This window comes from Chrysochloris asiatica, unplaced genomic scaffold, assembly GCF_000296735.1.
Source record: "Chrysochloris asiatica unplaced genomic scaffold, ChrAsi1.0 scaffold00029, whole genome shotgun sequence".
In the NCBI taxonomy this organism is placed as follows: domain Eukaryota; kingdom Metazoa; phylum Chordata; class Mammalia; order Afrosoricida; family Chrysochloridae; genus Chrysochloris; species Chrysochloris asiatica.
This window is the reverse complement of record NW_006408547.1, coordinates 15,867,514-15,882,685: the sequence shown is the minus strand read 5'-3', so window position 1 is coordinate 15,882,685 and position 15,172 is coordinate 15,867,514. Positions and strand designations below refer to the sequence as shown.

General features: G+C 38.4%; 1 protein-coding gene across 1 annotated transcript in view; it reads right to left on the bottom strand.

The window, feature by feature from the left end:
- Window positions 1-15,172, bottom strand: part of MYO16 (myosin XVI) — a 912,243-nt gene that overhangs the window by 347,417 nt on the left and 549,654 nt on the right. The window contains exon 20 of the mRNA XM_006851537.1: window positions 1,534-1,606. Within this exon, the coding sequence (XP_006851600.1) occupies window positions 1,534-1,606 (73 nt within the window). The remainder of the gene's footprint in view (window positions 1-1,533; window positions 1,607-15,172) is intronic.

The following is a 15,172-nucleotide window of genomic DNA, read 5'->3' as shown; positions in this document are numbered from 1 at the left end:
ATCACCATTCTAAGTCACTTAAATGCATCACATTACAGTCATGAAAACGTACTTATTTTTAAGAGATATACCCAAGAAATCAATGCCACTGTGAACAGCATTCAAGTACCTGAGTAAGAAAGGCATTAGACATGCTGCAGACTTGCATATTCTACTAGGTGTTCTATTGCTGACTTTTCTTATGTTTATCACATTTTTCTTGTTGTTGTTCTTAAGTGCTATGAGTGGGTTCTGACTCACAGTGACCTTGTGTAAGGCTTGAATTACTAACATTGTGGTAAGTAGTCCAGTATTTAGCCTACAGCATGAAAAAGAAATAAATATTCCAAGTCATCTTTTTCGCATTAATCCACTGATACAAAAGTATGAGAGGAAAATAAAATCAGCCACCTATGTCTTATTTGAAACTGGACTTCTTGCAAAGTTCTGTAAAGAACATGGTTTATGCTGACTCACTTTAAAGTAGGTGAGTCGACATGATTTAGGATGATGCACTACTTTTTAGAACTAAAACTGGCTGAAGTGTTCTCATTTATAACAGCGGCTGTCCACCTTTTCCAAACTATGCCACTGTGCTAGGTAACTACACCACAATGCCTATGAATACCATTTTATTTACTCTCACAACTCTATGGGTATATTCTTCCCATTTCACAGCAGAGGAAACCAATGCTCACGCAGAGCATTCATCTTTGCCAAAAATACTCTTGCCTATACAAGTCACAATTCCAATGAACTGTTTATCAGTTCATAACCACTACAATACCCCCCTTAAACAAACAAACAAACAAAAGCTAAACCATAATTAATGAAAGTTCTCCTATATACTACATAGATACAATTCTTAATGTAATATCATGCAGGTTGTTGGTATTTTACCTTTTTCCCTGTCCTTTTTACTAATTTATTTTCCTTATTTGCAGTCTAAGGCAAGTACTGTTTATAATCTCTCACTTAACACTTAATTTTTAAGTATACCTAATTTGATAAAGCTTTTCATGAAATACTACTAAAATACTTTAAGTTTTTTTGTGCTTTTCAAATTTTCTCAAATTATAAAGGAAATAAAAATAATCAAAACATCTCAAATATAGTTTTATGAAATTCTGATAGTCATATGTATGAATGCTACATAAAGGTAAATATTGTAATATACAAACAGCATTTAACATTTCTACAGAAATTTATGGCCAAGGTTTCTGAAGACTTTGCTTTCATTTCAAATCCAGACATTCTCCTACTTTGTAACCTCCATGAAATAGCATGTTCATAAGTAAAATCCAAGTTTTCATAAAACGATCTTTTAAAACAACTACTTTGATTTAAATAAAGTTATGCCAGTTATTTCTAAGTCCACATACAAATGATGGCTATGTCAACAATCAGGGATAATCACTCCAAAGCATTTAACTTCTTTTAATTGCACATTTGAAAGTAACTACACTAAGAATTTGTATTGAATTAAAAATTGAACTTTTAATGTTATATGAAAAGCATGAAAGTTCATAAAAATTCAAAAGAAAATCCACTTACTTGTTCAAATTCATTCTTTTGGAACTCTTCAAAACCAAAGATGTCCAATATTCCAATATTCAATGTCTGCATGCTTAAACAAACAACAAAGCAGAATAAGTGCACATGCTCAAAGCTCTTACAAGATCTTCTGCCAGTCGCATGTCAGGTCAGAAAAATCCAGCCACTCAACAAGTCACTGCAAACCTCAATACTGGCAGATCAGCCCCACCAGCAGCTCATCAGAAACCCTATACAGGGTAACTGTGAGTTATAACTGACTTTACAGCATTTAAAAACAATTACATTACAGTCTAATGAAAAACTCTGAAACTTAGCAAAGGACAAAACAAACCAAAACAAAATTTTACTATTTTGATTTAAACTCAAATATATCACTTAATTTCTCCATATAAAATGTAATAATCTCCATATAAAATGACTTAATATTTGCATCTCTGAAACAGTCCTTGTATCTGTTTCCTCAAACTGGCTTTTGCCTTAAGGAGTTTCAAACTACATTCCAGGTAACAACTAGCCACAACTTGAATCTTTTTGGTTGGTTGGTTAGTTATGTGCCGTGGAGTCGGTTCTGACTTATAGAGACCCTGTTCAGGGTTTCCAAGGCTGTAAATCTTTATAGGAGCCTCATCTTTCTCCCATGGAAGAGCTGGTAGTTTCGAACTGCTGACCTTGAGGTTCAAAAATTCTATTATGATCTTTATACACGCATGCAGAAGAAGATAACCACTAGAGTGAAATTTAAGAAAATCAGATGGAATAACCTGTAATACTGCTTTCAAGGGAGCTGACCACTGTTAGAATTGACTATACGTTTGCTATGTGTAGGAATTAACAAGATGGCAAGGGGGTTGATGTGGCTTTGATTTGGGACGATAAAAGTCACAGACCTCTGATTCCACATGGGAGGGAAGGACTAAGAAACACTTGAGTAACATGACTAACAATGTGTGCGTGTGAGGGGGCATATGGTATGCAGGTGAGGGGTCTATAATGGGGAAGAATGCACAAGTCAGATCTGTGCACAGCAAGCCTCCAAATGCCAGATGACTTTGAAATGCTGGCCACCTGAAAGGCATGTATGCCAACTCTTCCACCTACATTGTTATTAGATTTATAGGTGATGGTAAGAACCAAAAACTGACCGCCACTGAGTAGGTTCCAACTCATAGGAACCCTATATAGGGCTTCAAAGCTGGAAACCCTAATGGGAGCAGAAAACCTGCTCTTTCTCCTAGGAAACACTTGGTGGATTTCAATTGCTGACCTGGCAGCTAGCAGCCCAGTGTTCACACAGAACAGGGAGATTCTGAATGGTTTAAAACTAGGACAGGTACGCAACAGGGTTATATCTTTTCACCAATTATTATTCAATCTGTATGTTGAGCAAATAATCCAAAACGTAGGGTTATATGTGTGGCATCAGGAATGGAGGAAGACTCGTTAATATACTGCAATATACAGATGTCTTGGAAGAAGTATAATGAAAATGCTCCTTAGAAGCTCGGATGGCGAGACTTTGACTTTTGTTCTTTGAACGTGTTGTTCAGAAGTACCAGTCCCTGGAGAAGGACATCATACTTGGTAATGTGGAGGGTCAGCCAAAAAAAAAAGTGGACGACCCCCCAGTGAGACAGATGGACAGAAAGGCAGCAACAATGGGCTCAAACATAACAATTATGAAGATGGCGCAGAACCAGGCAGTGTTTCATTGTGTTGTACATAGAGACATTATGACTCTACGTATGAAACCTACTAGGCAGCATTTAACAAAAGCAACATATAATTGAAGAGGGTAGTTAACAGAAGGCCTATAAATGGCTCATCTCTAACATTCCAAACTCATTGCCTTCAAGTTATTTCTGACCCCTTGCAACTCTACAGGGCAGAATAGAACTGCCAGAGCTATAATCCTCAAAGAAGACACTGCCACATCTTTCTCCTGGGTTTGAACCAAGTTGGCAGCTCAATGCTTAACCACTGTGCCACCAGGATTCCTTAGACATTAAATGATCAATCTCATTGCAATGGCAAAGAAACAAAAACTTTCAAATTAGGAAAAGAAACAATATGTACTAGGGTTGTTGTAGATTTCTCTCATTTATAAGATACTTACATATATGTATACTAGCTGATGTGGTGGAGGTGGTGGTCATGTGATGTGGAGTTGGTTCTAACTCATAGAGTTTCTTAGGCTGAAAATCTTTAAGGAGCAGAAAGCCTCTTTCTTCTGTGGAACTGTTGGTAGATTTGACCTACTAACTGTGAGATTAGCAGCCCAAATCATCACCACTACACTACCAGAAAGCCTTAAAATTGATACTGTTTTTGTTGTTATGTGCCGTGGAATCGGTTCTGACACATCGCGACCCTGTACAAGGTTTCCGAGGCTGTAAATCTTTAAGGGAGCAGAAAGCTTCATTTTTCTCCTTCAGAACAGCTGGTAGTTTCAAACTGCTGGCCTTAAAGTTCACAGCCTGATTCGTAACCACTATGCTACCAGAGCTCCTAAAGTTGATATAGTGCTCAATTAAATGTTAGCTCTAGTTTTCATAATCATCACTGCAATTTTTATAGAGAGAGGCCAATTGGCACTTTCAGTTCACTGATAAACTCTATCCTTCTATCATGTAGAGAGGATCAATACAAGGAGAGGTTGTATGAAGGGATGATGTTAATGTATTGTGATGCTGTAGGATAAGCTCTGGACTGCAGGGTCTATTTGAACAACAAAGTGGCAGTTCAAACCCACCAACTGCTGGTTATAAACCCTATGCAGGCTCATCGGCACTTAGCAACAAAAGTCACAATACTATAAAGAAGAGAAGGGTCCACATGGCTGTCCACCCATGTGCTCTGGCCACCATATATCCATCATTACCCAGTTTCTGAATCAGTTTGCCAAAACTGGAAGTTCTTTTCCAAATTTCTGAAGTGTTTACAGAACATAATAAGCATCAGGTCAAAGAATAAAAGGTAGGAAATTCCAAATGTATGTGCAATATTGGTATTTCATAGGCTGGTGAAAATCCTTGAATATTTAGATTCACTAAGAAAGTGTTGGTGTTAAACTTCCACAAAGAATGTACCTTGCCAATTACAAAAGAGAAAGAAAGAAAACCTGCTCTTAAACCAGTTTATTGATGTAATTTGGTGAATACCTATTACAGGCTGATTTGTGTCCCCAAAAGTCATATGTTCAAGTCCTAACCCCCAGTACTTATCAGTCTTCTGTTATTTGGAAGTCGATTCTTTGTAGATGTCATTAGTTAGCATGAGTGCAGTGTGGTGGGCCATAATCCAATGATAAAATATAAACACAGAGGAAAGATGACCACGTGAAAACAGAGGTAGAGTTTGGAGTTGTGACGCCACAAGACACAGAACACCAAGGATCGCTGCTCAACAGCTGAAGCGAGGAGAGATACATGGGAGAGCTTTTCCCCAAGAGCCTTCAGGAAGAATCAGCATGGTTAGCTACTGAATTTGGACCCTTAACCTCCAGAACTATGAAAGAATACATGTCTATTTTTTATGCCACCTACCCACTTTGTAGCATTTTGCTACATATAGCAGTCATAGGAAACTAACAATGAATAGCAAAACCCATGATCTCTAGAGATTTTCCACTATTAAGTTTACATAAACCCAGTGGATCCCGAGGGCTGTAAGTTTGGACGAGATTGCTTAAGTTTGGCACACTTTTATATTTGATTCTTAATCAGTTTGGGGTTCTACCAATATATGATCTTAAAAGGCTCATTGAACATTGGCTCAGTCAACAAGTTTTATGCCAAGCAGTAAGTATTAAGCTATCTTTTAAACTGATGGAAATACTTTGGTAACTCTCTTGGCATGGCGGAGAACAAAACTTGCCTTTTATACACCACTGGTACTCTCTGCCCAAATGAAATTAGTTAATCCATGATCTAAGGTAGGCATTCTCTTGAAATCCCCACACCTACATATATGGCACAAAAGATAAAATCAGACAGATACCATGGTATTTAACATTTTGTTGGCTATGAAAGGTGTTGCAATTTACTAATAACATAATGCAAATTAAGCAACCTTGTTAACGATCAGAAAAGCTCTCAGGAGGATTCTAAGGCAGAGTTTGAAATGAAACAGGCCATCTCGTTAATATGTTAATTTTGCCTGTAGGATTGAATCACAGTTGACCAGAGGACCTTTCTGGGCACCTCTTGCCAGAAATTGGATGTTGAGTTAAATGCCTGAGTAATAGGAGTCAAGATATCAATAAAAATAATGACAGTCATGCTGACTGCAAGATAGTATGGATATTTTGCTAAAAGTTTTTGTAATTGTCCTGCCAACATTATTATTGCAACCACAGACATATATTTCATTCAATCATAAATGATGAAATTGGATTTTTAAAAAATGAACATATTTTGTCTGTCAGTAAATGCAAAAGCTATCCTCAAAATGCTTTAAGCTTTCATTTAGTTTTTCTCCTGACAATGCTCTTTTCTTGGTGTATCTTTAAAATAGCACTTTTATTTTGTAAGCAAACATAGTTTCAGAATCCTGCATTTGTAAAATATGGGGAAAATATTTAAAAGAGTATTCTTTTACTAAAATTGTGCTGCTCTAAATTACTCTAAATCTGTGTTGGAAGTGCAGTCCGAATGTTCCTTAGCAGCCAGGATGATGAGACTTTATCTCTCATATTTAGGACATATTATTAGGAGTTACCATTCCCTGGAGAAAGATATCATTTGTAAAATGGGGGCTCAGCAAAATAGAGGAAGGTCCCAAAGAGATAGATTGACAAAATGTCAGCAGCAATGGGTTCATACGTAAGGACTGTGAGGAGCGTGCAGAACTGGGCAGTGTTGCATTCTGTTGTGCATAAGGTCCCTATGAGTCAGAACTGACTCAATGGAACCTAACAACAACTAAGTTGCTAATTAATAATGTATCTTCCACATGGTTATCCAGGACATTTTAACATTATTTTGCTCTTTGACACATGCCTTGCTAAACTCAGCATCCTTTTCTGCTTGTCAACATATAAGAAAAGGACTAGGCTATTCCCTCTGTACACATAGTGGATATGGACAGGCAACTTAAGACATTGGCTACCTAAAATGGGGGGCTATAAAGGTATGAAGTGACTGGTTTACATGCTTTCAAGAGGGAGTTTAGTTTCAGAGTGTGCGGGGGAAGGTAGGATCCCCACTGAATAGTTCTCATCTTGTCTAGACGGGTCTGGTGAAAGGAGATGGTGATGAGATTCTTATGATTCAATAGTGAGTAATTGTTATCATGACTAATTGTGACTGTCACAACTATAAAGGTAGAAGTTTTGTAACATAAAGTGGGGAGTAGTTAATCTTACAGTACAGGAACAAAGGATGCTGGGACCATCAAGGGAGAAGAGCAGAATATGGGACCCTATCCAGAGAAGCAGCGACACCAGAGATGGAGGCAGAGATGAGGACATGGAGAGAGGGAGCAGATGAGGACTCTAGACTCATGGGGAAAAAAAGGCTGTGTGCTGGCAGCCAGAAGGAGGCTTATAAAATATGCCCTTTGGTTGTTTAAATTATTATATATTCCTGAGTGTTTTAGTGTACACCCCCCCCCAAAAAAAAATAAAATAAAACACAGACGGAATAGAAGTAAATGCTGTTGAATGATGGATACACGGAGGAGATTATAATCGTTGCAATGAAATGCTGAGAGTGTAAAAGAATTCCCCATGTAAATTATCACTCAATTTACAATTAAAAACTTAAAAAAGGAGAGGATTAGGTAAGTCTGGTCACTGCATTGCTTCTATCAAAATGATATGCCATAGTTATACAGTTACTACTACTAAGCAAAAAGCTAGCTGTTTAAACCTATCCAAAGGCACCTAACTACAAGGCTCGTGATTCAAACCCATCAGCTGCTCTTAAAAACCCTTACAGAGTCACTATGAGTCAGAACGCACTCAATGGCACTTAACAACAACAACAAAAGGCACCCAGGAAGAAAGCCCTGGTGATTTGCTTCCAAAAATCACAGCTATGTACAGCCTGTGGATATTTCTAGTCTCAGCCCATGGAATCACTGTGAGTCAGTAAACCCTGTGGCAACTGTTTGCTTGTTTAATGCCAAGCAAAGCAGACATTTAAATGAGAAGTTAGGTAAAGGAGACTGAAAGGAAATCCTCATAGAATTTGACAGAGAAGACATTCACAGATTAACACAACCACAGGCTTCAGGAGAGCAACCTCTGCTTTTCCCTGAAAGCCTGGGTCCCTGCTGCAACTCATGGTTATTGCTAAGAAATGTAGAGTCCATTCCGATTCATACCAACCCTGTACAGGGTTTCTGAAGAGTGGCTGGTAGTTTTGAACCATTTTCCTTATAGTAAGCAAAGTAACCACTTCCCTTATAGTAAACAATGCTTATTCTACAGCACCATACCAGGATTCCTCGAGTAACTGACAAGGTCAGACATTCATTCATTTGCTCATAATTCTCTGCTCAACTGCAGTTTCCTCTTTCCGGCTTTAACAAACAAGTTTATCATTTTCTCTTTTCCTCCACCATGAGTCAGAAACTACCCAACAGGCATTTGATCATATATTTACATAGACCAGTAACTACCAACTTTGACACCAACTCTGACTTTCAAGCGTATCAGAATAGAACTATGCTCCATGGGACTTTGCATGCTGACTTTTCAGAAACAAACCATCGGGCCCTTCTTCTGAGGAATAGAACTTTCAGTGTTTTGATTGTGGTCAAGTGCACTGCTGTTTGTCTGACCAGAGACGAGAGACTCCTTTTCTTTTAATAAAGAGTTTTGAACAAAGGTGTGAATGATAAAGGTTTGTATGAAGCCCGGTGGGGCAGAGTGGGGGCAGAGTTTAGTGCTTAGCCGCTACCCGAAAGGTCAGTGGTTAGATGAGACCCTCTGTTCCTAAGGCCCTCTTTTCTAAGACTGAAGATTCACAGCCTTAGAAACTCTATGGAACAGTTATTCTCTGTCCTAACAGGTGGCTAGAAATAGAAATAGACTTGGCAGCAATAGGTTTGGTAGGGTATCGAAAAACGTTGAAATAATACAGAATGTTTAGAAAATTAAGAATCCACGAAAAGCTACACTCAAGGACATCTATGGTTACCATGGGCTTTCTTTTTCCTGAGCCATGTTTCATTATTTTTAAAATGTGATTTAAATTATGCTAAGTGGAAAATTTTGTTTCCAATTACTTTTTTGAATGTTCATGTTGTACATGAACATTTCTTGAGTTTGCATATTGCATTTTAAACGTCAATTAAATATCTGGTGGTTATAAAATAATTTCAATACTAAAACCTCAGAAAATACAGAAGAGCAAAGAAGGAGTAAACTTGTATCCTCTGTATTTCCTCACCGTAAGCCAGTTGTCTTTCTTTCCAGTTCTTCCTCTCACTATACAATGCGGTACTGCAGCTTCCATAATGACGTTAATCTGGCAAACCTGACCATAATCAACTCTGGATCTAGAAGAGGCTCACGTACCATTTATCAATACAAGAGTATCAGTAGTGACGAAGTTAGAGGGTGGGTTTTGAGTGACTCAGCACTAAAGGAAGAGATGGAAATACCCTCCTAAAGAAGTGGGATACAATTACAGGAGCATTTAGCCTATTTTATTTCAGATGAGGCATATGGCCGTCAGCCCTGTGTCTCCTGACCCTCTTGGACACTATTTACTAGTCTTTTAAAGTAAATGCCTTCACATCAGTGGCTTTAGTCCTACCAACAATAAATAATCACAAGTTGATTCTTGTGAACGACCAATTATCTAGATATTTGAGTCTAAGACAGAAGCTAAAGGGAGATTCTGTGTTGTTACTGTTGTTAGGCCCTGTACAGTGGCTCTGATTTAGTGACCCTATCTATGTACAACATAAGGAAAAGTGTTCCCATCCTGTGTCATACATAGTCACAGTGTTGTTACGTTCCACTAGGTACAGACTAGAACTCTCATAAGCAACTCCTTCCCTGACCCAAACCAACGGAATGGTGGAACCATGAAGGACCAATCAAGGCCAGCGATCCTTGACCACAAGAATCTACAACACGCATTGTGGTTTAAGACTTGGAAAGACCTACAGAGAAGAAGGAAACTCATCCCTACATGGCCTTTTGACATATATTGGCTGATTGTAATATCATTAGCATTTGTATTCACCTCTGCATATAAGTTAAAACCTGGACTCAGCATTGGACACATGGGCAGAAAAACAGCTGAAGTGACTCAACTAAGCCCTCCCAAAAGCCTCTCCATAGGCTAGGTGATTTCCCTAAGTGAGGAGACTTAACTTTATTAAACCATGTTCCCCAAATCTCTGTGTTTTTTTGCCACTTGCAGAAGAAACAGACCCACATTTTTCTCTGAAAATTGAACAAATCTTTCCTAGAAGAAGTCGGTGTCACAACTGTAAAGGTAGAAGTTTTGTAACAAAAACAAGAGAGTAGTTAATATTAAAGTCCAGAAACAGAGGGCCCTAGGACCATAAAGGGATAAGAGCACAAGCGGAATGCGAGGCCTTATCCAGAGAAGCAGTGACACCAGAGATGGAGACAGAGACTGGGACATGGAGAGAGGGAGCAGCTGAGGACTAGATTCATGGGAAGAGAGGGACTGAGAGCTGGAGGCCAGGAGGCAGACTTGCAGAATGTGCCCTTTGGTCATGTAAATTATGATATATGCCTGGGTGTTAAAAAAAAAAAAAGCTAAAGTGAATAGAGAGATATAATGCTAACTGATGGTACATGGAGGGGATTATAATCATTGTAATGAAACAAGGTGTATGATTTGTTGAATGTAAAACTTATGATCTGCCTTGTAAACTTTCACTCAATTTACAATAAAAACTTAAAAAAAGAAGTACACTCAAAATGTTCCTTAGCAGCATGAATGGTGAGATTTTGCCTTGCTTACCTCAGACATGATACAAGGAAGGAACAATTCCTTAGGGAGATGGATTGACACAGTTGCTACACCATAGCAGGAACTCACACAGTATGAGGATGGTGCAGGACTGGGTGACATCTCAACCTTCTATAGAAGTGGCCAGTTATGGGTTGAAACTGACTTGACTTCAATGAACAACAAAAACATGGCTGTGAGAAATCTTAGGGCTGACTTGATCAGCAGCCTTTCCGATTCATGTCTTTATTGTGGCATGTCCAGTTCTACTAGGACTCAGGGCTGTATTGAATTGATGCATTTGGAAGCATGAGCTGCACAGGAGAGGGGCCATTCAGAGTTAGCCCGGAACGGAATTAAGCCAACAAGCTATAGTCTCAGAGCTGGAGCATTCCAATCGTGAAGATCTTGTGTGGCTGTAATCTTGAGTCTTTATGGTGAGTTATTCAATTCTGAGAATACTTGGAATTTTTAGAACAGCTACCTCTTTCCAGTCATAGACACTGAGCTGATTATAGTCCCATTATTCCTTCTAGTAGAGTTAGATCAATGTAGTAACGATACTAGAAACAGTTGTTCCAATTCTTGGCAATGAAAACTGATGAGACACTCAACATAACTGTTTTGCAACTAGAAGTCTATGTTGTTGTTGTTGTTGTTAAGTGCCATCGAGTCAGTTCCGACCCATAGCGACCCTGAACGGGTTTCCGAGGCTGTAAATCTTTACGGGAGCAGAAAGCCTCATCTTCCTTTCGCGGAACAGCTGGTTGTTTCCAACTGCTGAGCTTGTGGTTCTCAGCCCAATTCGTAACCACTACCACTGCTTGTGGATAATGCAACTTCACAATTTCAGTCTATCCACCTAAAAAACTCACTATGACCTTCAGTTTGTTAGCAATTAGAAGTGTAAGATGTGGTTGTGCCGTGGAGTCGGTTGTGACCCATAGAGACATTGTATAGGGTTTCCAAGGAGCAGCTGGTGAGTTTGAACCACCAACCTTGCAGTTGAAACGGCTTTGCAGTCTGGTGCATTAACCCATAGCGCCACACCAGGACTCATAAGATATAGTACCTACCCTCAAACAACTTACAGTCTATTTGGGGAGCAATGAACTGGGAGAAATGATCCTCAATTTTGTTGTTGTTAAGTGCAGTTGAGTTGGTTCTGATTCATGTGACTCTGTATAGGGTTTCCAAGGTTCAGCTGGTGAGCTTGAACTGCCAACTTCACAGTTCAGTTGGCTTTGCAGTCTCTTGCATTATCCTGCAGTACCACACCATCACTCCTTCCTCAACTTTGTTATTGTTAAGTGTCACTGAGTCAGTTCTGACTGATAGTGACCCTGTATACAGTTTCTAAGGAGTGGCTGGTGAGTTAGAACCCCCGACCTTGCAGTTCAAATTGATCTTAAGGGCCAGTACATTATCCCTACAGTGCCGCACAAAGACTGCATTCCTCAACTTTAGTGGTGGTGGTCGTGGTGAAGTGCTGTCGAGTTGGTTCCTACCCATAGCGACGCTGTACAGGGTTTCCAATAAGCAGCTGGTGAGTTTGAACCACCAACCTTACAGTTAAAATGGCTTTGCAGTCCGGTGCATTGACCAACTTTTGTAGAGCTCAGTTACTTGCACCTTAACACTTGGAGAAAGATCACCAATGTGTTAAGACATGTAGCTCTAGCGGTCCCTCTGTTTTCTGTTTCTTTAATTGTCTATAGAAGAATTTCTAAGGTGTATGTTATAACCCTGTGGTCAATTACATCAGTACCCTTTTCATCTTTACTACAAGATTTTTAGTTCATAGTGCTTTATGCTTCCACAAGAAAATAGACACATTTTTCTTGCCCATAATCCCCTTAACTTTTCAGAAAGCATTAAGCTCGAAGGCTTTAATACTTCAGACTCTAGTGGCACAGCAGTTAAAGCACTCTGCTACCAACCTAATGGTCAGTGGTTTGAACTCATCAGCCTGCACTTTGGGCAAACGGTGTGGCAGTGGCTTCTGTGAAGATTTACAGTCTTGGGAATCTTTATGGAAGCAAAGAATCATTATTCTGCTTTACACTGTCACTATGAATTAAAATCAATTTGGTAGCAGTTGGTTTGGGGTTTGAAGGACTAATATTCTATGGGGCACATTCTGAGAACTGTTGATGTAGTATACACTGCCGTATCCCTTTGTGGTTCTGATCTGAGATTCAGATGGAGAAATACATTGGTAACAGCAAAACACCATGGCAGACGAGAGAGACATTGGCAGTGACATTGGAGAGATCTAATCAGTAGTATATTTGGTGTGGTGTTTTTTTTCTAAAAGAAAAATGGTATTGCTATTTAGTCTGCATGGGATATTTATTCCCATACTTCACACCAATTTAGATAATTGCAATTTATCTTTGTTGTTCTGATTTAGTCTTTGGCCTTGAAATAACAACACTTATTTTAATCAGTATAGTCTCAATTAAGAAATCCATGTATTACCGGCAGTCTGCACAAAATATGTATGGAAACTAGTTTTTCAAAATATATTTTTAAATGACAATTGAAGAAAGTTTGACATTAAATCATTAACACTGTAGTCACTAAAATCAAAATAGGGACTTATGCCCTTTAGTGATAAAAACTATCAATTAATCTGATCTGTCAAATAAATTGTAGTTCAAAAGCATCAGAGGCTTGGTTTTGACTAACATTTCCCATCTTGCCCTGAGGAGGAATCACAGATGCGTATCTTGAAGCCAAAAGCAAGGAAAAGAGATCGGCAGCCTGGGCTACTGTTTGCAAGCATAGGATGGGTGCTTCTCATGATTGCAGGACCAACACAATTCATATTCATGAGACAAAAATGCTTTACCAAAGATGTCATTAATGTTACATGGCATGTTGGAATAGGAATCAGGTATCTTGCTTCCTATTATCCATTTGCAAAATTAAAATCCAGTTAAAAGATAAAATTACTGTGTTCATTATTAATGACTATTTTTGAGGCATATGTACACATATAGGTATGGATAGTGCTGTAGGAAAAGCACTGGACAAAAAGGTTGACAGTTCAAACCCACCAGCTGCTCCTTGGAAACCCTACACAGGATTGCTAAGAATCAGAACCCATTCGACGACACTCAACAACAACGCACATATAAGATTATGCAATCTATGTAAAATTTCAATTAATTAGCACAGATTAAGGTAAACATACTGTTGCTTTTTTTACTCATTTTACCTTAATAGACTTCATTTCTTCCAATCCAACCTAATCATTTTTATGCTGTTCTGGCTACTGTGAATATTGATTAAGAATAGTTCAGATGTTTTTTTGAAATCTATTAGTAATTATTGAAAAGCAAATGTCTTCATAATCTAAAGGATGGAATTTTAGGGGCTCAGAAGATAACAGGTCTAGCATGCAAAAATATCAGAAAGACGATTTTTTTTTTTTTTTGAGAAATGGAGATCTGTCTTACTAAGTCACCCTTAAGCACAGAAATACAGCTAATTTGTTGTTCATAGAAGACGCTGTAAAAATTTAATGAGATCATGATTTGCAGCAATGAGAGGTCCTGGAAAATCAGTCTCTCCAAAACTCAGTGGTTTAGAGGAATAAGAATTTATTTTTGTTCATAAGTCTGTGAGTCAGCTAGGTGACAGGGATGATGGTTGATTGGTCTAGTATGGCCCTATCTAAAAGGCCCCGTATGTTTGGTGTTTGACTGCCATTGGCTAAAAGTGGACACAAGTGATCATACAAATATGGCATATGGTCCAGGGGTGGTGCTCTAGGATAAGCACTGCACTGTTAACCACCAGGTGGCAGTTCAAACCCACTAGTCACTCCTGGTAGCTATGTTTCTGAACCAACTTGGCGGTTCAATACTTCACAACAACTATTGACCAAGGTAAGTCACAAGGCCAGCTCAGATTCAAAAGGAGAGGAAATAGTGATAACAGCTTAATGAAAGCAGTGGTAAAGTCATTTCTCACAGGGAAAAATACAAGAGAGAGACCATTTTTGGAATCTACAGCTTACCTCTCTTCACAATTCCTTTGAAGCTAGGCTTCACATAATGCATTCATTACATTACTCACACTTTCCGTAAGTATTTATCTTTTTTCTATTATTTTAATAAAGCATCATACAGGTTACATGGTAGAGGCAAAAATACGAAAGAAAAAATACCAATCTTGCTTTGAAGGTTATTTTCATGTATTTTTTTTTTTTTTTAACTTTTAGTACTAAATTCCTTGAGGATCCAGTAATCTCCAATATTAAAGGATTAATTAAAAACATTTAAGCTTTCAATCTTTGCTTTTTTTAAATTTTTCATGCGACTGACAGTCTTCCACATGGGTGGCATTTTGGGAAAAACTCAGGCTTTTAAGTCAGACACATTAGGATTCATATCCTAATGTCATCATTCCCTGGCTGTGTGATTTCTTTATATCCTTTACTTCTCTGAATTCTAGTTTCCTATCTGAAAAGGAGAGATAATAAAGGTTACCAAAACAATATCACTATTAACTGAAATAGATCTTAGCTCAAATCCTGATTCTTTTATTGACAATATCCAATAAATGACAACCATAATTGTATCTTAGCTCCTTATTCCACCCTGCAGACATAAGAAAACTGGACTTGGAAAATTTGTTTTTAACAAGGGAGCATGTGAAAAGAGGGAGCTGATTTTATATATATGTAT